This window comes from Podarcis pityusensis, assembly GCF_964106645.2.
Source record: "Podarcis pityusensis genome assembly, chromosome: 13".
Classification (NCBI taxonomy): Eukaryota; Metazoa; Chordata; class Lepidosauria; order Squamata; family Lacertidae; genus Podarcis; species Podarcis pityusensis.
In genome coordinates, this window is record NC_138038.1 from 3827318 (window position 1) to 3852421 (window position 25104).

At 43.3% G+C, this 25104-nt stretch overlaps 2 protein-coding genes across 7 annotated transcripts in view; one reads left to right on the plus strand and one right to left on the minus strand.

Moving 5' to 3' along the window:
• CEP72 (centrosomal protein 72) overlaps nt 1–13421 on the plus strand; it is a 29528-nt gene extending 16107 nt beyond the window's left edge. Inside the window, exons 10-16 of one of the 6 annotated variants that reach the window (XR_013978550.1) lie at nt 1744–1873; nt 2916–3115; nt 5714–5840; nt 7215–7326; nt 8223–8396; nt 9493–9577; nt 9658–13421. Coding sequence is in view for 5 of the 6 variants with exons in the window: in XM_080976703.1 (XP_080832829.1) it covers nt 1744–1873; nt 2916–3115; nt 5714–5840; nt 7215–7326; nt 8223–8364 (711 nt within the window). In the remaining variant the exon portion in view is untranslated. Of the gene's footprint in view, nt 1–1743; nt 1874–2915; nt 3116–5713; nt 5841–7214; nt 7327–8222; nt 9022–9492 lie in introns of those variants that run through there. The other 5 variants (XM_080976703.1, XM_080976705.1, XM_080976704.1 and 2 more) reach the window with 5 other exon arrangements.
• Nucleotides 13422–19776: 6355 nt separating this feature from the next.
• The window catches only part of TPPP (tubulin polymerization promoting protein), a 49617-nt gene continuing 44289 nt past the window's right edge, over nt 19777–25104 (minus strand). Inside the window, exon 4 of the mRNA XM_080977120.1 lies at nt 19777–23006. Within this exon, the coding sequence (XP_080833246.1) occupies nt 22812–23006 (195 nt within the window). The 3' untranslated portion in view covers nt 19777–22811. The remainder of the gene's footprint in view (nt 23007–25104) is intronic.

The window sequence follows — 25104 nt, forward strand, 5'->3', positions numbered from 1 at the left end:
GAAGGCAGGCGGGGGGGCCAAAGACTTTCGCCCCCCGCCCGCCTTCAGAAGAGGTCCAGGACCTCTTCTGAAGGCGGGCGGGGGGCAAAAGTCTTTGGCCCCCCCTGCCTGCCTTCCCAGGGGCTTTTACATCGCCCCGGACAGCGGAGAAGTCCTCCGCTGTCCCGGGCGATTTTAAAATGCCGCCCGCCAGCATTTTAAGATCGCCCCGGACAGCGGAGAAGTCTTCCGCTGTCCCGGGGTTTTTTAAAATGCTGGGGGTGGGAAGAAAAGCCCTTGTCCCCCCCCCCAGCCTTCAGAAGAGGTCGGGGGACAGACTGTCCCCGGACCTGGTCTGAAGGCGGTTTCCTTAGGAACACATTAATTGATTTTCAATGCATTCCTATGGGAAACCGTGCATCGCAAGACGAAAAACTCGCAAGAAGAAAAAACTTGCGGAACGAATTAATTTCGTCTTGCGAGGCACCACTGTATGTGTATTGGTGAGCCAGTCAAGAGCTCATCATCTTCAAAGGCAACCTGTCAAGGATAGCAACGCCTTCTTACATAAGTCAGTAACCCACAAAATGTTTACTAGCCAGTCATACATTATTAGTAATTTGTAATCTGTAAGAGGTTTTCATAAACCTTCTGTGACTCATTGGCTGGTTGCATTTCTTCTCGCCATAGCTGACTTGGCGACTTAACTATTTTCTATGAACATGGATTAATAATGGGACAAGAAAATTGCCTGAAAAAGGTGCCGTGCTTTGACCCGAGAGCCAAGAGAATCTTTTCCCAATTGTCTTCTTGATCCATTTGTCATATTCCCTAAAATAGTTGCTTCCCTCTTTTTCAGATTTAGGGACCATGCTCATCCAGTGCTTGAACCCTGTTAGCTGAGTTAACCTGCCTCTTGCTTTTTCTGTCAGCAAAGATTCAAATCTGAGTTTGCACTTGCCTGCTGCACACCTGCCTCCTTGCTTCATTGTGTGTTTGGTTCCATTTCCATTTGTTCTATCCTTGTTCCTTTTCCTTGTTCCACTTCTAACCCAGCCTTCTGATCTACTAGCAGCTTTGTATGTTCCTTCCTTTGCATATAGCCTAGGACTAACAGTTTAGTTGATTAAGAGCTTTATGGCCAGAGAGTAGATTTATCTTTATTCTTCTGCCCATGAGCTTGAAAATATCACTTCTAAACATGGCAGCCATATGCATCTGATCACTACCAGAGGAGTGAGTGGGGGCAGCAGAATGCTAAGCAACCCTTTGGATTTTAGCTGTTTGACTAATAAGCTAGTCTATATGCCATTTACTTCCAGTAAAGAGCCCTGTGCACTGATCTGACAAAGGTGAGTGCTGGGGACTAGATATGCTAATTGGAGCGCATGTACCTATCAGCCTTCCAGGCAATTCTGAACTCCAGAGCATTATGGATAAGGTGAGAATACATTACTTTGTTCATTTTGCAGTGGTAATGGGAAAGCACAGGCTTCTCACTGGGCCAGGCCGCAGGCTGCATGCAGCTCCTCGTTTTAAGCTGTGTCTAGATCCTGCACAATAGTGATTGGGGAGCTCACAACATTTTTCTGTGTGCAGTGCCTGTTAATCTATCCTGCCCAGGGTAGCAAACATCAAGTAGTAAAATAGCACTATTAAAAATAAAACAAAAGCGTATTTAAAACAATTAAAAGCACTTAAAAGCAGTAAGAATTCTTTTTAAAAACATGTAAACATTAAAGTAAATTTTTTTATTTTTTAAAGTGCAAACCTCAAGGAGTAGTTCAGCTGGCGGATGAAGGGCTGTATGAAACAGGACTTGAATGTCTTCTAGACTTGGTTGATAAACACTGGAATGGTTGCAAATCGCTTCATTGCAACCAAACTTTTTTATGTAAGTACGAGTCATTTGTTGGGGATGTGTGTTTCTCCGTGATAATTGGGCTCCTTCCTCCTGCAAGGCGACTTGCGGGTAACGATAGATCGGTTTCCCCCATTGATTTCTCCAACCCCGGCAACAGGTTTGACAGATGTGCACTGCTTTTCACTTGGCAGAAATAGTCCCAGTAGGGAAATGAGAGGTAGGCTTTTATTTTTCCTCACCTGTTTTTGGCCTCCTTAGCACCGTTCACTGCATTTGCTCAAGGAGCAAGACTGGCCAGTTTAAAGGCTTATTGTGCCATTTCATGAAGTTATTCTGAACTGCTGCTGGGATGGACACCTGTTGTTAGCAACACAAAAGTGGTCCCTTTCCTTGGGAAGCAGGAGATTACTCCGGAGAGTGATGGGAGGAGTGTCAGCCAGAGGAGAAGCAAGGTGAGCAGCGCTTACCTGGGCGAAGGCATCTTCCCAAACTGGCATTGGTTACCTCGGTTTCTTCATGTTATGAAGCACAGTGGGACAAGGGAGGGAGTGGGGGATCCCAACGCCTAGTCTCTCTGCCTGCAAATAATCACAGGAAGAAAATGCTCTGAAGAGGTCTCATGTGATCAACACTGTGTTTTGCAATGTGACCCCATGTCTCAATAGATAGGATTAGACTTGAGGGTACTTGGCTCATCATAAGGAATTTGAAAAGGGGCTTCTGTTTAAACTGGGGCCTGGAGAACCAGGGGTTGAGTGGCTCAGTAGTGATGCTATAAAAGGGCTATGGGTCACAGGAGCAAATAACAAATTTTCCTGCAGCAGAATTTCTTTGTGAACTTAAAAATACAAAGGCGTGTCCATCGGACATCGCCTTCTGCTCTCATAGTAAAGCAGCTCTGTTAGGATCAATTTTGCTGAGGTTACTTGCAAGTAAAAGCCATGCTGCTCTACTGGAACAGTGAATTTGTAAAGACTGAGCAGGTAGTTTGAAGGAAATTACACCCCTGCCCCCCCCCCCCACAAACCTGGTCACTAAATATGAACTTAGAAAAATCTCCTTTAATTCCTAGCTCAGGCAGAAACTGTTTTGTCTGCAATTCAGAAATCCACACCCACAGATCAACAGAGACCTCCTGCAGAATACCAAGAGCTGAATAACCTTCGGTTAGAGAGACAGGCTTTGCAAAAGCGTATCTCTGAGCAAGAAGAGCAATACAATGCCAAGATCAACAGTTTGGCATCAGACTTGAATAGTGCTAAGAAAGACAGGGTAAGTAGAATGCAGTATTCCGCAACCCCATGATTTCCCTGTGCATATAGTGTTCTAATCTGGGATGGCAAGATGCAGCTGTCAAACTCCCAACAATCAGTTTCAGATTTTTTTAAAAATTCATTTATTCGAACTTAAAACCCATCCAAAGGACCTATGGTGCAGGATGCTATACTAGTTTTCCTGTATTGCTGATTACCAGATTTGTCTTCTATCATTTTTTGCTTAATGTTGCTTCTGCCAGTCATAGGGAAGAGTTCAGCAATTGGTGACAAGTTCAGCAATTCACTCTGGTTTCCGATGTTTCAGCAAGCATTGACTATGTACTCCTAGGCAAAGGGGTAGAAATTTGCTTTATTTTTAAAAGGAAAGTTGAGGTTTTGTTTCCAATGTCACATTCTGTCCTTTTTGTGGAAGTTCAGCATATACACAGCCATCACTAAAGGCCATGAAAAGCACAAATCCTGCCTAATGAATCTCTCCCCAGGCAGCAGTGGTCTACTTTTCAGGGCAGAATTTCTCCAAACTTGTCTGCAAATCAGAGATTTCTTTCTTTTCCGTTTAAGCCACCTTAACTATAGAAGCTCTATAATTCCTTCAAAATACAAAGCAAACACTGAAATTCAGACCATTCTAATTTATTTTGTCCTCTGGTGTTGCGTTTGTAGCAGCTGTTGCTTGATCCGCAGGGTCTATTCTGATTACTTTTAGCTCAGAGGATCACTGGGATCCCACAGTCGTTGGAGCAGCTGCTGGGTAGAATCTGTAGGCAGGAGTGCTCAGGGGTTGCACCCACACTGGCAGCTGGAGCTTCCCATTTGCTTCTGTCAGAGCTCTGCAGGGCATATCATTGAAAGGCTTATAGCCCCTTTATGGAATTATTGGTGTACTTGGCCAGTATTTCAAGCCACTAATATTGGGTAACACATGCCTGAATTCCTTGTTCTTCATTTTACTGTAATTTACTGGTCAGCAGCTTGAGCTAAATACAGTCAATTAGTCACTACAAATCCCTCTTTCTTTCCTCATCTTGTTGGATTTCTGTCTCACATCCACCCGACTACTTTTTCTCTGTCTGCAGAGCATATAGGATAGGGTTAATTCCTCGTCAGAAGACAGGGTCAAAGTGCCCCTGAAAACTCTTCCCAGTTCAGTCATATAAACATGCTTTACCTGCTACCACTGACATCAGATCAGTGTTCCCTGGGAGTGTGGCCCTGTCAGAACAGAGGACAGGAAGAGGACACCTGCAGGAAGCCTTGGCCTTGGCCTTTAAATGCCCTGGCTCCTGCTGGATGGAGGACTTGAACTCAGATCTTCTTCCTCTTTCACTTTCTTGGTTGCTCAAATTGGTACAGAATGTAAAAGTCAGCAAGGGTTAATGGGAACAACAGGTGCCATGCATGGCTAAGCAGGTAAAGACGTTGGTCCAACCAGCTTGCCCCTTTCTACTCCCTTGGTGATGCTGCCGGCCATCCTTTCTCCTCCGAAGCCCCTCGTGCCGCACAGCTGAGAGGGAGCTACTTGACCTGTGTCTCAGTCAGGTGATTCCCTGCACCAACGCCAGCGGAGGAGCCTCTCATCCTCGCCTGTGTGAGGGGTCTTAATGTAGGCCTGTCAACAGAGTCTGAAATGTCGGGTGAATCCTTGCCAACCCGTCTCGGTTGTCCTGTGTCTCTCACTTTGTGTAGTTTAACGAACCAATGGGGTTGTGCTGACCTAGAGTGTGGTGGGTGGGGGACTAGTGGGATTAGGATTAGATTTGGGTTAAAGAGTGGGGGATAGATTATAGAGAGTATCAGGGAAGGCCCATGGAGTAGCCATAATACTTAGTAGAGACCTGAACTTCAAAGCCACAACAAAGGGCAAAAGAGGCAGATTCATTTTTGCTAAAGGGACACTAGATGGCAAAATTAAACTATCAATCAGCTCCATATATGCCCCAAACTTGAAACAACTAGAATTCACCCAAAAAACACTAAACAAGTTCCTCTCCTTCTCTGAAGGGGAAGCAATCCTAGGAGGTGATCTCAATCTTAATATGAAAGGTATATCCCTGAAAGACATCCACCCTACAACCCCATAGGCAACCTTCCTCCGAAGGAAACCCCCAACAACTAGGGAATCTTACAAGTTACTAAAAATGCTAAAAAACGGGTCTCTATGACATTTGGGGTGAGCAAAGCCCAGGAGACATCAGCCATACATTCCAATCCGGATGCCATGGTACAGTGTCCAGACTGGACAGCATTCTGCTCACACAAGGTCTGATCCCCTCAGTGGAGTCAACAAACATAGGTAACACAAAAATCACAGATCACGCCCCAGTAGAAGTCACCATTAAAATAGGAGAGGGAACACAAACCACCCCATCATGGTCCTTCACTCCCATCCTAACCACAAATAAACAAATTAGAGAGAGTCTCACAAAAACACTCCAAAACTACTTCAAGGAAAATGATGTAGACAATATAACAGAGTCTGAAATGCTACTTCAATCATTTGTGATGCCTAATAAAGGTTTGGTGAAGTAATAGCTGCTTTAATCATTTTCTCTGCTTCATCGTTTTCTCCTTTCTACACTCCCCATTGTATTAGGATATATTGAAGCATAATTTAGACAAATTACTGAAAGAACATGCAGCTCTGAAAGTCCACAGTCCCAGAATGGAACAAAGGACCCAGAATGCAGAGGCCACTCACGCAGCACCACTGCAGATAATCAGTAAGTTTCTAAAAATATGTATCTGAATAAAGCAGTCCATGTGTTTGTTTGAACACATGAAGATTCTGTATCCTCCATCCAATAAAGGGCAACTTTGTAAGTTTATAGCAGTTGAGGGAGGGGCAACCTAGAGCAGAGATCCTGCAAATGGCATATGGAACTTTGCATGTACATTTTGGTCTTTTCTAGCCTTGCACTAATCACTGCAGACTCCTTATGAATAGCATTTGCTGCAGCGCGAGGGGGAAATGAGCCTATCCCTAGTGTACAGGCAAAGATGCTTCGGAACAGTCTAACTGGTGGTGTCCGGAAAGGACCGTGAACCTGGCAGGGCCACCAGGCCAGCTAAGTGGGGGTGGGTGGTCACCAGAAGCAGGACTGTGATGTCTTTCATCTTGCATATTGGGCTGTCTTTTAAAACACACTAACAAACACAAATATTGCCATCATGTATTCAAGCACATTGTCACACGGAGACCCGGTCACATAAGAAGCCTGCTGAGCAGATTTATAATTCCCTTAAATTCCTGCTGATTGGTTTTCAGAATGATAACTGTGTACAATTCACTCAGATTAAGGTGCCCACACTTTCCACCTGAGGTCTGATATAAAAAAGCATATCAAATATATGCATTGTTGGGGTTTGTAAAACGGCATTTCAGAGGAGTAAATCTCAAAAGTTCCAAAATTTCTTAACCCTCGTGTCTGAACTGATTTCGCTCTCTGTCTCAGTCCTGTTGTGCTAGATCGTGTTGAGATCCCAATGCTTTGCTCACAGGAAAAGGTCACTATCTCATCAGTTGGCAGCTGCTACCCCAAAGACCTTTTTTGGTCCCCTTTTTAACCCCACTCTTTGTTTCATGGGAACTGGGGGTGGTAGACAATATAATTAAAATACAATGCTTGCAAAGATTAAAACTTTTTAAAAATACATCACTATAACTTATACAAGTAGAGTTAAACTTGCTTCAATTTTATATCAATACTCATAATTCAGTACCCATCAGTGGGCATCCCCAGCCGACCTCAGGGCACAAGTTGGCTGGCACTGGAGGAGGAATTTCTTTAAGTACTTGGGCCTCCAAGCTTTGTGCTTTGTACACCAGCATCAAAACCTTGAATTGGGGTTGGTAGCTCACAAGCAGCCAGTGTGCTGCCTTTTGGATCCATGACACACTCAACTGCTTGGCCCAGCTGACAAATACCCATTCCTTCTGATCATTTTCATATGGCTCGGGGAAATGCAACGAATGGGAGTGCAACAAGCAAGCCCTTTCTCCTCATCTTTTTCATATATACTTCCCTGTCATGCAGTGCTAACACCTTTTTTAAGTAAGATGGTTGCTTATGGCTATAGATTCTTTCTCTCTCCAGAACTTGAAAACCACCACAAGCTGTTGGCTGATGAAAATGCCAGTTTGAAACAGCGCCTCCAGCACTTTGACAAGATGCAGGAACTCACAAAGATGTTGCAGGAAAGCCACAGGTAGAAGCTTGGTACTGGATGTTAAGTGGAAGCTCTCAAGATTTCAAATGTTTGGCCATTTAAAAATTTGTTCTTGTGTTCAATGGCATCCGCTTCTCCCAATGTATGGTCACTGTCTTTGCCAAGCTGCTTCCAGCACAAGTTCTTTCATCTCCCTCCACACAGAAGTGCTCCTCCTTGCTTGACCCCAAGCTCTACTCAGCCACGTTGGCCACCTGGAACCTCCAGTGCTCAACGTCTAAATAGTAAACGTTGAGAAAAGTGAGGAAATGGAGGGCTGACCCAAGAGGAGAGAAGTGATTGCACAAGTAGACAAGCTGAGTGAAAGGTCGAGGCAGGGTCTGAATCACAAACGCCAAGAACCAGCTGTTCTTATACAAGTTTAATTTCACTCCAGGTTCTCTTCCCTTCCACCCTGCTTACCCCCAAAAACTTGGTTCCCAATTTTTCCTCCCTGACTGCCCCCCTCAAAAAAAGACTTGTCGTTCTTCTCATTCTTACCTCCAGTTCTTGCATTTGCAATCCCTTAGTTTTGGGGAGAGAGAGAAAGTACCAACAGGTCTCAAACAAAATGGACAAGTAAGGAGAAGGCTACCTTAAGGCATGTGAAAAAATGCACATGAGCATCTATTTGTTATCCTGTAGAAGAGAAAGGGATCCCCCCCCCCCATTATTGAACCAGTGGAGCAAAGGGGTAGAAAGAACTGGCTCCCTTTTGACAGCCCAGCAGCCAAGACATGCTTTCAAGCAACAAAATATGTTATCTGTGATCTCTCCAGGTTTGAGTGCAGCTGTGTGCGCGCAGGGCTGTTCTTCACATCTGTAGGTTCCATGGTTTATTTTGTAACGTAATAATTGATTTTCTTTTTTTAAAAAAATGCAACGCTTTCTTGCAGAACCTTGGTTTCTACAAATGAACGTCTCTTAAAAGAACTGGAAGAGGCACGTTGCCGACACAAGGTGGAAGTGGAGCAACTACACTGGAACTACAATCAATTAAAGAAAACGCTTCCTCCTAGCAACATCACCCAAAATTAACAGCAGCAGATGTTAATAACAGTGAAAGGCATGTGAGTGTAAATGATTTATAAAGGATGACAAACCCTTGGGGTTATTTACTTCCATGAACCAACCAGCTTTTAACACTGTACCTCTTGTACCTCATTTTTTTAGATATCCTCCCCATGGTTTTTGAATATAGGAGTGAATATATTAAATTATTGAATGATTTTAATGCATTATTCGATCAATGGCAATTTATATGGAGTTTTTAAGTAAAATAAAATTGATCTCTTCTACTGTGAATTTTGTATTCACCTCAAACTTTTTCAAATAGGGATCATGTTTATCTCTGACCAAGTTATTGTTGCAGAGCTGTGTGCTGATGCTTTAGGAACAGCTGCAAAACCACGGCCTTAAGACATGCTTCAACTTTGAGCATTTCTGCACATGGAATGAAGTTTAGCAGTCCTGTGACTTGCAGTGCAATCCTGTCCATGTTTTCTTGGACTGCAGCCTTAGAAGGGATGAGGGATTCTCATACTGTTGCAGGTGCTTTAAAAATAATAATCCTAGCTTATTCTTTCACTTATCCTGTCCTTGAATGTGTTATCTGTGGATCAAGAATTAACCTTTGGCATATGAGATCAGTAGCTGCTGTTTCCATATTCCATTAAAAAGATGCTGTTTCAACAATACTGTCCACATCTTCATTGATACCATTTGATCAACTAATTAGGTTGATTGCTCACTGAGATCCAGTTTCTCTCTGCATTCTGGCAGTTCCAAATTTCTGCTGGTGGGAAATAACATGGTGTGTGTCCTATGTTACTGAAGTGACCTTTTGTTTTCTTTAACGTTTTGGACAATTATTTCTGGATTTCAAACCACTGAAATTTTGCATCTGCTGATGGAATGGCAAGTAAAGGATTTGCCAGTCAACGTGCCTTTCCAAGTCCAACTGATCCCTGTAGGGTGGCATCCAGAGCCCCATGGTTGCTGCCTCAAATTCCTTTGGTACTACTTTTGAACAAAAAGCATCTCCTATGGTAATATGTTCCCTGCTGAAACAGCACCTTCCTTTTCACAATCAGATGGGCAGGGTACAAATAAAATAATAAAAATAGTAATAGTAATAACAATAGTACTGTTGTTGTTATATTCCAGAACAGACGTTTGGCTGTGCAGTGTTTGCATATGTGTGTGTTTTAAAATGAAACCATGCAATATATGCTTTTCCTACTCAATAAATATAAGTAGACCAGATAAAAAGCCTCTCTAAATGCATTTAATTTTAAAACTTCCAACAATTTTTTTTATCTTGTTTTCCAGATAAGGCATTCTAGAATTGCAGAGAAAAGGGCAAATTCCATGCTAGGGCTCCTTATGAAATGAATTGAAAATAAAACTGCCACTATCATAATACCGTCATACAAATCTCTGGTGTGACCACATTTGAAGTCCTGTATACGTTGCCTCACCTGAAAAAGGATATTGCAGTGTTGGGAAAAGTTCAGAAAACAGCAACCTAAATGATCAAAGATACACAGCAACTCCCCTGCAAAGAAAGGTTGCAGCATTTGGGACACTTTAGATTAGAGGGAAGTCGAGGAAGAGGTGACATGATAGAAGGGTGTGAAATTATGCCTGGCAGGGAGAAAGTGAGGAGAGCAGTTTTTCCCTCCCTCTTTCTTAACACTAGACTTCGTGGACAGCCAATGAAGCTGAATCTTGGAAGATCCAGGACAGAGAAAATAAATTACTTCTTCATGCAGAGCACAATCGAAACTATGGCACTTGCTCCCCCAAGAGTCTGTGATGGCCACTATCAGGGGTGGCTTTAAGTGAACAAAGTCATGGAGAGGGCAGTCGATGGCTCTGCTCTACTCCACAGCTGGAGCAACAATGCTTCCTAATACCAGTTCCTGCTTGCTGGTTTCCCACAGGCAACTGGTTGGCTACTATGAGAACAGGATGCTGGACTAGGCAGGCCATTAGCTGGATCCAACAGGGCTGTTCTTATGTTTTTACAGACAATAGTGGTCTCCGTTGAGCCAGGTGGTGTGCACATTGAGAGCAAACCCCAGTGAAGTGATCTTGCCTCTCCCCCTGCTGCCTGTGTGGAAAGGGTTTCATGGCCATAGTGAGCACCTTTTGTTCATTTTAGAAACCATCGTTTTTCTGTGTTGAAAAAGAAACTCCTAAGAGGTTTCACCGAAGGGACTTCATGTAAGGATTCCTTAATGCAGCCAGAGTTCTAATGCTCTAAGGATCTGAGTTTTAGCCCAGTAGGCAAGTTGGGTAGTATTGTATAATGTTGGTTCCATTGTAAACAGCAGGGAACTGGCTGGGTGTGAATGATGAGCGAAATGTAATGGTGCATGAAGTGTTTGTTGACTGCTTTGTGGAGAAAGTAGGGCAAGTACACCTTGAATGCCGTATGAGGCGGGATAAACGCAGCTGCCGCCTAAACTGTACAGTTGCAAGGTATGCTAAGCTGCCTAAAAATACTCCAGCAGATGAGATCAGAAGGTGAATGGGATCTAGCAAAGGAGCTAGCCTGCGAAATCAGCTTTCAGATAATGCACTTGGATCTTTTCTTCCTCTGGAGATAGGTGAAAGTTAATGACATGAGCTCCAATGCTGCTTCTCAGGTGATGGCTTCAATTAGCCACTTGTGGCCATGGTATCTGTCCACTAGCATTGCGATGTCATTATGTCACGCAACCTGTGGCCCTCCAATGGTGACTGCAACTCCTATCAGCCCTGGGCAGCACGGTAGATGGGGATAGTGGGAATTGCATTCCAGCAACACAGGGTAGCCACCCATGAGGAAATAGCATATGGGTGGGATGCCATGCAATTATGAAGGGCGTTCTAGTCAGTAGTGCATGTGACACAAAGCAGCAAAAAATGCTCTGACCATCAAGGTATGTTGAACTGAGCTACCCAGTGATCTGACCACATTAAGACTGTTCTCTTAGAAATGTACACACACGACACTTGCAAAAGCAAATTAAGACGTTTATATTAATACATTTATTGATCACTTTACCAACTTAAGATACAATTCTATACTCTCAACAGCAATAATATATATATTACAGAAAGTTTGCTTTTAAAGAACAGCTATAAAACACTATGAAAACTGACATCTATTCTCAAGCCAAGCTTTTTACAGCACTATTAGAACAACTGATGAACTTGATTTTTTCTAATGAATGAAGAATGTTTACTTGACAGAAGCCATCAATGTGGTTTTAGAAATTAGAAAGACAACTAGCAGAAGATTTCAGCATTTGGAACACTTATCACAATTTTAACATTCACACAGATAAAGTGATACACATTTGAGTTTCTAGCATTAATAAATTGTGTAAAAATATATTGCATATATACACACACACATATATAAATTTGTTTCATTTTCCTGAAAAAGCCTAGTACAAACTAGTAGTATATAACTCACTTTCAAGTTTCTTTTAATTTACTTGTGTAAATATTTAATACTGGTATTATAAATTAATAAAAAATAAAGACCTGCAATCAGAATAGATTTTTCCTGGGCCTTACTTTCCACTGTTAGATTGGCCAGCATATGGTGAAATTTCATCAGCCAATGTTAGTTTTCTGTTTCTTTTGCCATTTTCAGGGCAATTCTAAAAGCCTCATTTTGCCTTTTAAAATTCCTCCCAACTCCCCTCACATTTGGGAGCAAATTAGCCAAGCTCCAGGACTGACACAGATTCTTTGGCCTCTCTGAGGACATGTCAGGAGAGGCTTTGGAGCGCGCAGACCAAAGGCTGCTCACCCCCTAGAGCAGAGGTCGACAACCTAAGGCCCATGGGCTGGAAGCAGCCCATGAGGGTGGCTTAACCAGCCCATGAGCCACCCCCAAACAGAGCCGCTCACTCAGCAAGTCCCCACGTGCTGCGCTAAACCAGCGTGGCGTGGCGACTCTCTTCCGCGGCTCCAGAAATCGCTTCTGTGCATGCCCAGATGCCAGAAATCACTTTGCGCAGGCACAATTTTTGGCGTCTAGGCATGTGCAGAAGCGATTTTCGGCATCGCGCTGTGCAGGCCTGGCCCACGGAGGATCTCTGCAGGAGTGATCCTGCCCATACCCGGTAAGCCTTGCCAACCCCTGCCCTAGAGCATCCTGTGTGGGGGCCAACCGTGGTCCGGCAGCAGTGGTGGAGCACCAGGGAAGCCTCCAACTGCAAAGGCTCCCCCTGCTGGTGAATTCGGTAACATCCATCAGCCCCTCACCCTGCGCCCCAGAGCTCAAGTCTGAAGTTACACCAGATGTTTTCCAAACTAGAAATTCTCAGTAACTGATCTCACTCCATGTTTACATGGGACTTTCATAACGTTAGAATCTCAGCAGGGACAACATGTATAATCTGGCAAAATGGGCACTATATGTTAAAATGCATGGTTGCGTTTTAACATGTTACTATCATAACAGCTATGGGGGGATCCAGTAAGAATTCACACTGCTAGAAGGCGATTAACCACCCGCTACGCTTGCATCCTGACAAAAATTGCACCTCCGAAAAGCATTTCCCCCGAGAGAGCGGCTGCTGCTGGTGTACAAATCTAGGCAGGCTTACTCAGCAAAGCACACACCCCGTTTCATTTTGAGTGACTTCCAGAAAAAACACGCCCTAGGGCGCTGCTCTAAGTTTGACTAGTTTGTGCTGGGTGGGGCCCACTGTGCTCAGAGCAGCCAAATGTGACGCCTTCTGAGATCTGAGAGTACAGGTTACCGTTTCACTGGTTTTAATGCATGACATGTCGACGAGGAAAAAGAAACAGGTGGAGTCCATGCCAGCTTTTATTATGCTGTCTAGTGTTCCGGGAGAGATAACAGCAAGTTCACCTTCTCCACCAGTAGCCAGCATATGATGCAGTTGCATCTCTAGGTAGCCAAAGGGAAGCAATTTGAAAGCAAACCATGTGTTGTCATATGCTGGGGTAGCCAATGTGGTACCTTCAACTCCCATTAGCGTCTCCCAGCACGGCAAATGGTCAGGGTTGGGAGTTATCCAATAACCCTTCCCTGGCCATATGCCAATATTTTTTATTTATTTATTATTTATTTATTTATATATATATTCAACAAAAAACCTGTGTTTCCTTAAATTGTGCAAAACAAAAAAAGAAGCAACAAAACATGCTCACAGTATTAGTCAAAAATAGTTTTCAATATAAATATATAATCTTCCTCTTGTGCTTAAAGTACGTGGAAACATTTACATTTCAACAAGGATAAACTGATTTACTTATCCCTCTCCAGTTAACACAGCAGAGCAGGAGTTTTATAACTTGCTACCTTCCGAGAACCTTCTACATCTACACTTGACACAGAAACCGAATTTGTTGCAGAAGACATACAAGCAGCTCCTAGCAGAGAGTCCTTGCTCTTGTTGGCCCTAGCTGGCCCAGCCTCCTGGGCCCCACTAAACCAGAAGTGACACCAAAACACACCAGTTTCCCTTATGTTTAGCTATGAGTTGAGGGAGAAAGATGGCAATTGGAAGACAATGGTTAGGATCCAGTCTGAGGCTATTACACTTATTTCAGTGGCACCAAAGTTCACCTAAATGCAGCTGCAAATTTATGCACACTTAACTAGGTGTACATCTGATAAAATTGAATGGGGTTAATTCCCAAGTAGATATTATTTAGGAGTAAGTCCCATTTAACTCAACAAGGCCTACATTGGAGGAGACGTGTAGGAATGCATGGTTATTCTAGATATAACCCAGAGGCGTGGATCGGTCCCTGTAGGTTCTCCAGATGTTGTGGACTATAACTTTAAAAGTACCATGCTACCCTGGGCTGATGGGAATTGAAGTTCAGAACATCTGGAGAGCACAGGGTTTGGGAAGGCTGCCGTAAGCTTTTGAGGAACATGCCCCCCAACCCATGAACAAAGTTAGGGAAGAGGAGGCAGTGGTGGAACACATGTAATGGTTGACACACGTCTTTGCCTAGTGTGCATAATGCACCTTTCGCCTGCAAATATGACCGCCAAAACCTCATAGAACCACGTGATAAAATTGGCATGTGTTAGTTGTGAAATGGCTTCCATATACCAGTCATCTAATAGCCTAATAGAATTTGCACAGTGGATGTTTAGCATAGAGGAAAAAGCAACAGCTGCATTTTGTGGTTCACATTTACCCTAATTATCAACTATACCCATATTCAATCTTTACTTTTAAAATACATACAAACCCATCTAACTTTAAAAATAATAGCTAGTTTAAGAATTTTACGAACCATGCAAGTTTCTACGCTCCTCCCTGCCAACTATTGTTTATTCATTTTAAATTTGATTTGAGTAAGTTTTGACTTGCACTGACGATTTTAAACATAACCAAGCCTTCCTTAAAAGAATGCAAAGACTGCAGCCAGAACCAGTTCCTTCCAGTGTCAAGACACTTCATAACAAAAATCATTAAGATTTTGGTCATGGAATGGTCCCCCAATCCCTGTGCCATTTCTGGAGTAGTCCTTCTGCCCTTTGCCAGTATCAGGATCTGTCCTTCACATGGATCATGCTCACACAATACAAGCCTGAGACCACTGAAATAAGTGGACATTTTGTCATATGTCTCAACTTTTGTGGAGTCTATTTAGTATATATAATCCTGAAAAAGTTTGCTGTCATTTACATTTCATTTCTATGCATCCTTGCATCTTACAGTCAATTCCAGGATAGACTTGAATTCATGTCTCCTGGTGGGAGCACAGAACCTAAACTGCAATTTCAAGTCTATCTGGCTCTTCCTCAGAACTATTTGCCACAACCAACTGGCCACGGGCAGGGAAATGACACACAAGGATTTCTACACATCAAAATGATTGTGTGGCTGCTCTCAGACAGATGGTTGCTGTCAGAAAGCAAAGATGGAACAGGGGTGCCAGCTCCTGAAGACCCAACCCTGGGTGGGTTTTTTTTGGGGGGGGGCAATGTTTAAAAAAGTCAGGGCCAAGCGCAGAGTGACTTCATTGGCTGGATCTTTCTCCTCCTGCCACAGAGGTGAAGGTGGGGGGAAGCAGTCCCTGGGCAGTGGCGGCAGCAGCAGGAGGAGCCACCAGCCACTGAAGCCACGCTGCCATCGCTTTTAGCTCCACACCTGGCCCTTCCCAATGTCCTGATGTCGGGACGTTGCGCATGTGATGTTGCATGCGCAACGTCAGCCCTCCCAATCTCCCTCACAAGTTGGGGCTTTTGAGATGGAAGAGTTCATTCTCATGTCCAAACTGATGTGATCCATGCAGAATGGTAGATTGTTCCACCACACTTCCAACGTACAGCTCCACATTTATATCACACAAACAACACAGTGAAACAATTATCGTATTTTTCGCCCTATAGGACGCACTTTTTCCCCTCCAAAAATGAAGGGGAAATGTGTGTGCGTCCTATGGGGCGAACGCAGGCTTTCGCTGAAGCCTGGAGAGCGAGAGGGGTCGGTGCGCACCAACCCCTCTCGCTCTCCAGGCTTCACGGACGTCTCCGCAAGCAGCAGGAGCCAGCGCTGGGCTCCCACGGCTTGCAGAGAGCTGCCTGTTTGGGGGCTGGGGTCGGGGGAAGCTCGGGCTTCCCCTGCCCCAGGCCTGCACCTGGGGGGGAAATAATTTTTTCCCCTTTATTTCCCCCCCAAAAAACTAGGTGCGCCTTATAGGACGGTGCGTCCTATAGGGCGAAAAATACGGTACATGAACTCTTGGTCATATGTCAACCAGTTCATATTCTCAGTATATTAAGCAGGTCTTGTACATTTGCCCCCTTAAAAGCAGAACCACTGTTGTAGTTTTCCCTAGTTCTATCAATATCTGTTAGCCCATGACCCTAGATTGCTTGGAACAGAACAGCTACGGGAAGTAATTTCCCTTTTAGCAAAATATACCCTGCTTTATTCATGGATTATTGCTTCCTTATCTTTAACTTTTCATAACACTGGAGAGAACAGAAATATACTTTGGCATCTTAAAGGTGTGAAAAAATATATCTATTCACTGTTAGGAGGAGGGGATTTTCCTAACTAATGAAGGGATTATTGTTGTTGTTGTTGTTTAGTCGTGTCCAACTCTTCATGACCCCATGGACCAGAGCACGCCAGGCACTTCTGTCTTCCACTGTCTCCCGCAGTTTGGTCAAACTCATGCTGGTAGCTTCAAGAACACTGTCCAACCATCTCATCCTCTGTCGTCCCCTTCTCCTTGTGCCCTCCATCTTTCCCAACATCAGGGTCTTTTCCAGGGAGTCTCCTCTTCTTATGAGGTGGCCAAAGTATTGGAGCCTCAGCTTCAGGATCTGTCCTTCCAGTGAGCACTCAGGGCTGATTTCCTTAAGAATGGATAGGTTTGATCTTCCTGCAGTTCATGGGACTCTCAAGAGTCTCCCTCCAGCACCAGAATTCAAAAGCATCAATTCTTCGGCGATCAACCTTCTTTATGGTCCAGATTCCAAAAGGTGTTAACTCAAGCCTTCATCTGTAGTAGAGATATTGTGAATATCCATTCCTGCTTCGTTTGTGAAACCGACATGCTGGCTGTTGTGGAGAAGTGTCCTAACGTACAGTAGGTATCATGGGAGCCTCTTTTGCTCTCACACATACACCAAAGTGGTGACTTGTGTGAACAGCTAAGCTAACTGTTGGGGGATAAGGTGTACATAGTGGGCAACAATCAATCTGATCTACATTAAGTTGCTTAGATAAATGTTAATGCTTTTAAATGGGCAGTGTGACGCAAATTTAAGCCACTTATGCACGCAAAGTTTGGTGGGATAGGAGAGCTAGGGAAAAATTCACACCTGACAAGTAATGCGCCCCTTGGGTTTCAGAAAGTACATGGGTAGACGAGTCCCAAAAGCCCAGGACACAATTTTTCATGGCCCTCTAGTGGCTATGGTGTCTCATTTACCAGAAGTAATGTATTTCATGTTAAATCTGAAAGTATATACTCAATTCTGACCAAATTAAGCCCCCTAAAGTAAAATATGCATCAGGCAGCTTAGTTTAGTCAGAATCCAGGGCTTTTTAGACTGTCTACCCATGTACTGTCTGAAACCAAAGGGGTGCATTGGTTGCCAGATGTGAAATATATTGGCATTGTTTTCAGCTCTCCTACCCCGCCAAGTAAGATACTGATTTGGATCAGAATTTAAAACATACAAATACTGATTTAGAAAGTAGCCCAGTTTGCAATCCAAAATATGCCTAGAGAGTAAGGTCCTCTGGGCATTTGGTTATTCACCTTCAGATGCCACCTGAACAGCAATACATAGCCAGAAAACAGGGAGTAGAGGCCTTTCAGAGGAAGAAAAGGTCTTTTGGACTTCCAGTGAATTAAAGGTGCAAGTCAAGTACAGTGTACTCTACTCTCATTTTTAACCAAATGGTGATCTAAGGAGGGAAAGACTATGACAAGCCACTTACATGTAACTAAGATCTGTTCTACGTAGTCTACCGATGTTTTTAACATTTATCACCCATACGCAAGTATTGCCAAATGCAAGTACACAGATACATCTTGGCTCCCACGACTGAGTAGCTAACAATGAACATTAAAAGTTCGCAATGCAATGCAATACAAAAAAGGGGTGACTGCTTGGGATAACCATGATCACAGTTTGCACATTTTCCTCCTTTTTGTGAAGTTTGAGACAGTGGCTTCTAAACCAATAGTGGCAGAACCTATCTATAGGCATGAATCACTCACAAGTGTCCTTCGCAGCTGCACATGTAAGGCATAGGGAGACTTGAAGCAAGACACACTGTAGAGTACGCTCAGGCACAAAGAGTTGAAAGTTTATTCCATAACAATATCCCACAAAGTAAACGGGAATTTCAAAAAATTCTAATTTAAGATACAGTAAGCCCACAACTTACGCAGGGGATACGTTCTGGGGATCGTGCCTAAAGACAAAATCACTCATAGTCAAAACCCAACTGATGGCTGGGATTGCCAAATTCATTTTTCCTGGATCCTCACCCCTTTTTATTTATTCATTTTTGGCCATGCGTGTAAAGTTGAATGCACACAAGTTAAATGTGCCTAAGTTGTGGCTTACTGTATGTTGGGGGACGGGGTCAAACAGCACAAGAGGCTACTCCCTGGGGAAGCCCAAGGGCACCCCACACTGCTGGAAACTGAGACAGGAATAATAGCTTTATGTTTGGGAGACTTCAAAGTCATTTGCTAAGTAATCTCATTTGGGAGGCTTAAGAATAAACTATATACACACACAAAAACAAAAGCATAGCTAAGCATCCCCCCTACAGAGGAAGCTAAAGCTTGGGATAGCATCTGCTTTGCACATTTAAAAAGATGCAAGTTTGTTTCTTGGCATCTCCTTCTAAGAGGATCTTTGGGCAACGGTAGAAAATGCCACTTTCTGCCTGAGAGCTTACAGAGCTGCCTCCTGATCAAAGTAAACTGCTGTGGGCTGGAGTCCAAACTGACTGATGGTCTCCCTCAGGATAAGGCAACTTCATACATCAAGGTCTAAGGCAGAGTTGGTAATAAAAAACTCCATTCTGGGCAGGGGCGGCTGGCCTGAGGCAAAACAGGAAGGTGCCACGCTGCTGGGTTGTGTGGCAGCATCCACAAAGCAGCGGCAAGAACGGTGGGTTCCAGCAAGAACTTGCAGAGCACACAAGGTCTGGTGAGATTTCTGAAAGGTCGCACTGGAAGCTGCTGCCGCTGCCGCCACTTCTCTAGCAGTGGCAGACATGGTGGGCAGCCTATGAGGGTGCCACCTCTTGGGGTTCCGCCACCTGAGGCAGCTGCCCCAGCCTGCCTCATGGGTGGGCTGGCCCTGATCCTGGGAAGGCCTTCCCTCTTAAAGTGTCCCTGCTGCTCTTCCGAGTCCTGTCCTTCTGCCTGAATTGCTATGCATGGGCTTAGGAGGCCAGATAAATTGCCCACCTTATTCTACACTTAGTTTAGTTTTAGATGTCAACTAAACACAAAGGAAGTGAGTAGGGGTTTGCGGGGGGTGGAGCAGGTAAGTCAGATTCAGCCCACAACTTCCAGTACATGCACAAGAATGCAAGCAGGGGGGAAAGAAGATTGACTTGACTCCATAAATTGTATGTCTATAAAATTAGAAGGGAAATCCAGGCAATAATCGGAAACTCACTGAGGGTCCCATATACATATGCAGCTGCAGACATAGACAGCTGGGTTGCCTTCTTGGGTGAGGAATGGGCTGCAATCTCAGCAGATAACAAGGCAGTCCCAGTGTGCATGATGCTACAAAAGTGTGCACCATTAAGAGGCTGTATAAAACTGCACATATTTATATATACATAATATACCCTGGAGTGATTTACACATAGCAAAAGAACACTATGTGCTTAATGTGATTTATTCAATCAGCAAAGAATTGTAAACACATTGTGGTAGTAAAATAGCTTTTTTTAAAACAAAAAAACATACAGCTACTGATCTCTATCATTTTCACATTTGGAGAACTGTTTCACATTTCCCCCTATTTATAAGAGTTCAAAAAGGGCCTGATGATACCCTATTGTATGGAAAGGAGATAATGAAGGCCGGCATCACTGCACGTTTACAGTATGTTTTGCACTTAAATAAATATTTAAAGGGGGCAGAAGTCACTGACAAGGAATATACAGGGATGAGAGCAACTAGTGTGAGAATATTCCAAGTACACTGCTGCATGCAAACAGCGCCTTAGGCTGCCATCCTATTCACGTTCACCCAGCAGCAAACCCCAAAGAACACAGTGGGACTTATTTTTGAGTAGACATGAATGGAATGGTGTTATTAGGTGACTGGACTGGAGGAAGTAGTCCTGTTTTCATAAACTGCGGTCTGATGCGTGGACACCCAGGCCTTGCTTCTTCTGACACAGCCTCCTCCTTTAGTGGCACAGTGGTAGAAAAAGCCAAGAGTTTCAGAACAAGGAATGGGGAAAGGAAGAGAAACTGGGATGTCAGAAGAGCATGTCATTGTTTCACAAAACTGCTTGCTTTTTAGACATCCACGCTTCAATGGTGGCATCTCTTGTCTTTTTGTTTTAAAATAAATGAAAAATGAACATGGATCGATCATTTTAAAAGTAGCCTTCCCTGGCTCTAGAAGGCCACCTGATATGTAATGCCTGCTCTAAAATCTTTTGATGAGAGTTCTGCAGTAGACTTTAGTGCTAAAGGAAGTTTCCGTCAAAAGGAAAACTACTATTTGCCCAGAACATGGTGGCATTATTGTTACCTTAAGTTCCTCCTTACAATGAGCAATCAGTGTTCATGGCCAATACATGTGAGCAAATAGCTGCTAGGTTTTCGGACAAAAAATGTTTCCCGAAAAGCAAAATACACAAGAGACATGCTAGACTGGATCAACAAATCAGGTATCTTCCTGGTGTGCTTATCTGCTCATATTACATCAATGGAGTCTTTCACATCCACCGTGTTAATTAGCTGCCACTGGAGGACGTAGTTGGATTTGTTCTGAATATTCTATTTATGTAATGAAGTTCCGTGTAATAACATGGGGTTCCCCATAAGTCCAGCCTCACTTTAAGCTTGACAAATGGGCTACAGAGTATTCAGTGCTCATTGTTCCATCAAAGCAAACAGCCCTATTATCAACACTCTAGACCCTGAGCTTGTCCCCAGAAAGCAGATGGATATATAACTGATAGCAACTATCACTATTTCAATACCAACAGGCCTGGCACACTCACAGACCCTTTCTGGCAACCACCAAAACCACCATCCTGCAAAAACATGCCGAAAATTCTACAGACTTCCTTCTTCCCAAACCTGACATTTCAACATGTCAAAAAACAAAGGTTCCAGGCATACAACGGCAGTGCTTAACAACATTATTATTATTATTTTGGATTCATGCTTGTAGTGCATGCTGAAGAATGCATGGTTGTAAGTCACAATAAATACCTTCCTTAACAACGAGGATAAAGACAACTGCAAATGACAGATGGCCAGTGCTCGGACAAGGGCCAACTTCAAGGCGCTGGCCTGTGCGAAGGAACAGTCAGAATTCCTGTAAGCAAATCAGTGCAGCAACTCTTTAGCGTTTACTGGGCCTGTCAAAGAGACAGCTATTAAGAATGGCAGTAAAGTTGATCAATCTCTATTCTTCTACAGAGGAGATACAGCTGACCTGTATTCCACAGAAAACAAGACTGAGGACTCAACTGCTGGCAAACCTCCAAGTGAAGATTACAGCTATTATTTTACTGGATTGTAAGTTCAACACAGTGTGGTATTTTCTCAATATTAAAGACAGGACACATAAAAATCACCTTATTGACTAGACAGTTACTCTTCAGCATACACGCATAGAAATCTTTCAAATAAATACATTACGTATGTTGTCCTTTTTCAGGAAATATGTTAATTATATCCTTTTTCTCCCTTAAAAGAAGCAACATTTCAGCACTATTTAGACTCTGGCTCACTGGAACATGATGGTTGATGACATCATTTGTAAAACAATGAATCTGTATTTAATCTTTTCTACCTTTGTTTTCCCATCAGCAAACAATCTGACAATTAAATTATGTCTGCTTTACACTGAGTGAACAAGAAAACAACAAATTTCCTTTATTTTGGAACTATTTAACCAACATAATGAATCAAAATCTTGTTTAAGGTAATGATCCAGACAAAGTAGATAATTTCAACTGGTAGTATTTCAAATATATATTTGGGTGTGGGTTTGAACTGCCATATTTCATGTTTGTTGCAATCTTAAAGAAATAGTAATACATAACTTCAATGACACATAGTGTTTTGGTTTCTGTTTTTTTCTTTTCTTTAAAGAAAATTTGCAGAGGCCAAGAGAGAGAGCTGCAATTTCCCTTTTCTTTGAGAACAGGGACAAGTGGGGGTCTCAGTTTTCTACTAATGGAGGGGGGAAGTTGCTTTAAATTATTATTTCTGCTCTTGTTCAAAAATGGTTGAAATAAATGTATTGGCTTTTACAGGATAGCACCTTTTCAAAAATAAAATAAAAGTCAATAGCCATTTAATTCCCTTCAGTTAAAGGCTGAATTCTTACATTTGAGGTGCATCTGTTCCATATTAAGACATTGTTCAATAATAAATAATCAAATTGAGCAATTGGATTCTTTTTAGCAAAGCTAATAGCACATGTAGCCTCCACTGTAGAAAAAAAGACAGCAGAACAAGACAGAGACTTAGGCATATAGGAATGTTTGCGATCTGCTACCAGTACAGACGAGGTGTGGTGAGAGAGCCCTTGGTGTGGTTTCTTGATCAGACTGCTCTGCTGCTTCCTTTTCACTGCCATAAAGCATGAGGAATGTAATGAAGTGGTGCTTCACTGCAAGAGTCTCAGTCGATGTCAAAAGTGGATCCTACAACACAGCTTTCCAACATAGTCTTTTTGGCATTTACAGCAACAGGTGAGGCTCGTCTTGCTCACCCCTCACAGGTGAACCTTCGGGCTTACTTGCTTCCTTGCACTTTCTGGTCATATGTGCCAGCATGCTTATACCCAGATACATAGCCAGACGTATCCACCAGATCTTCACGTCCTGCTTTGCCTTTGCCTTTCCCAGTGGGATCAAATCTCTCTTTATGGGAACCAGTGAAACGTGTTGTGTCTGTAAGCCGTGAGACAGTCGGAGATGAAATGGCTTTCTATTAATGGGGAGAGAGAAAGACAGACAGAAGAGAGCATTAACAATGTAAATAACACACACACACACACACACACACTCACACACACACACGTGCATGAATATATATGTAAATCAAGGTACTATAACTTCACGGTCCTGATGACCTCTGTTCTGCTTTGCTTGTTCCTTGCAGACCATCACCCATGACTGGCTCGTGGGTTTTGGCTACCCTAAACAAGACAGGATGGGGGTTTTTAATGCTTGCTCAATAACTGGGATCAAATGAACCCTCACAGTGCTGACAAGTTTTATTCAAATCTTCTATAGCTCCATGTTCCAGCAGTTCCTCAAGCATAATGAGATGTGAATTGCCATGTGATGTTTCAGCCATCCTCCTAAATCTGGTGGTGGTGGGGAAATGATGTTTATATTCATAAGTTTTTTGGGGGGAGTAAATTGTATCCCTGGTCTACATGAGCACTTCTAAAACATATGATCAAATGGCAGTCAGCAGTTTTGCTGGTGCTTTCAAATACAGTAGGCATTGCTTCTTGAAATGCCCACATTGTTTGACAGCTGAACCACCTGTGATGTAAACATCCCAAGAGATTTAGCTCCTTAGAAGACCTGTGTCTAGAATCAATAAAACTCTGGGATGAGTTTTAAAACATAACCCAGCTTCCACTAAGAAATGGGTCAGGTGTCCTCTCTGTGGTCAAAGCATAGGCAGAAAACTACAGCAATGGTGCTTACCTTTAAAGCCCTACTCAGCCTAAGACCTGAAATAACAGCTGTGGCCACACTCATCTGCCCCTGTACTGAGGTCATTGTCTAAGGGTCTCCTCTAGCTCCCTCCACCACCCAAGGCAAGGTGACCAGAGACAGAGAGCTTTGTCAGTGGTGGCACCCCAAAACAGAGGGCCTGGGGAAATAAACACACATTTGCCAGATGCTGAACAGTTAACATTGTTGGCACCAGGCAGATGTATTTTTATCTGCAGAGGCTTTTGAATATATTTTAATGTAATAATGGTTTTTAATGTTTATGTTTTATTTATGTTTTATATTTCTTTTGTAAACTGCCCTGGACACCCTGAAAAAGGGTACTGTAAAAATCTTGACATTGTTCTTGTAACTGTTATGTTCTTTTTACACTGTGAGGTATTCTTGACCTCTTGGCAAATATTTTGGAAAGCTCTCAACCCAGTTTTAATTTATTCACCTTTACTTCCAAACGATGTCATCCTTGGGAATTTTTATTTTTGTGACTTTATTTGGAGAATTACAACAACAAAAAATAGATTGATACAACAAATTATGCAATCAATCCAAATGTGTTTTGAAAAAATTACATAGTGTCATCTATGTAGCATAAAATGAGTGATGAGATCTCTGTCTGAAAGGTCTTATCTAAAAATAGACAGAAAGGAGAGTGGGAGATGGAATTGTGTGAATAATATATTATTATTTCAGTGAGAGCAACAGGTTTAATCACAGTAGGATATTAGGACTGGACTTTAATGTGAACAGTTTGCTTCCACATCACTGCAGAGGACACACGTAGTTCACAGGGAGAGTTGGCCATGTCTAAGCATGAATGTTTGGACAAGGAAACTACTTCCAGCTTGATAGCTAGACCTTAACCATCCTGCCCTAGGGGGAAGACTAACCTTCCTGAAGGGCTGGCCCAGAACGTTTTGAAGCTTGAGGCAAACCCCACTGCACCCCACTGCAAGCATGCGCTGCTGCCTCCTCCTCCTTCTCGTCCTCCACGGACACACCATGCTGCTGCCATGCCCCTGCCTCCTCCACAATGGGTGTGCCCTGCCACCACGCGCACACCCCCTTGCCACTGCCACAGGGGATGGCTTTGGTATGACCACAGAGGAGTAGGTGGTGGAGGTGTGGCAGCAGAGATGGAAGCACAGTTGCACAGGCAGAGGAGTCAGCAAGCAGCATGCTCCTTGGGCCCAGGTCTGCCGCCCGAGGTGTCTGCCTCACCTTGCCTCATGGGTGGGTCAGCCCTGCCTGCCTGTGTAGTACAGCTCGCCTTGCCACGGCATTTTCTTACTATCTGGCCATCATATAGGAGGACACGTCAAAGCTTTTTGAATTAA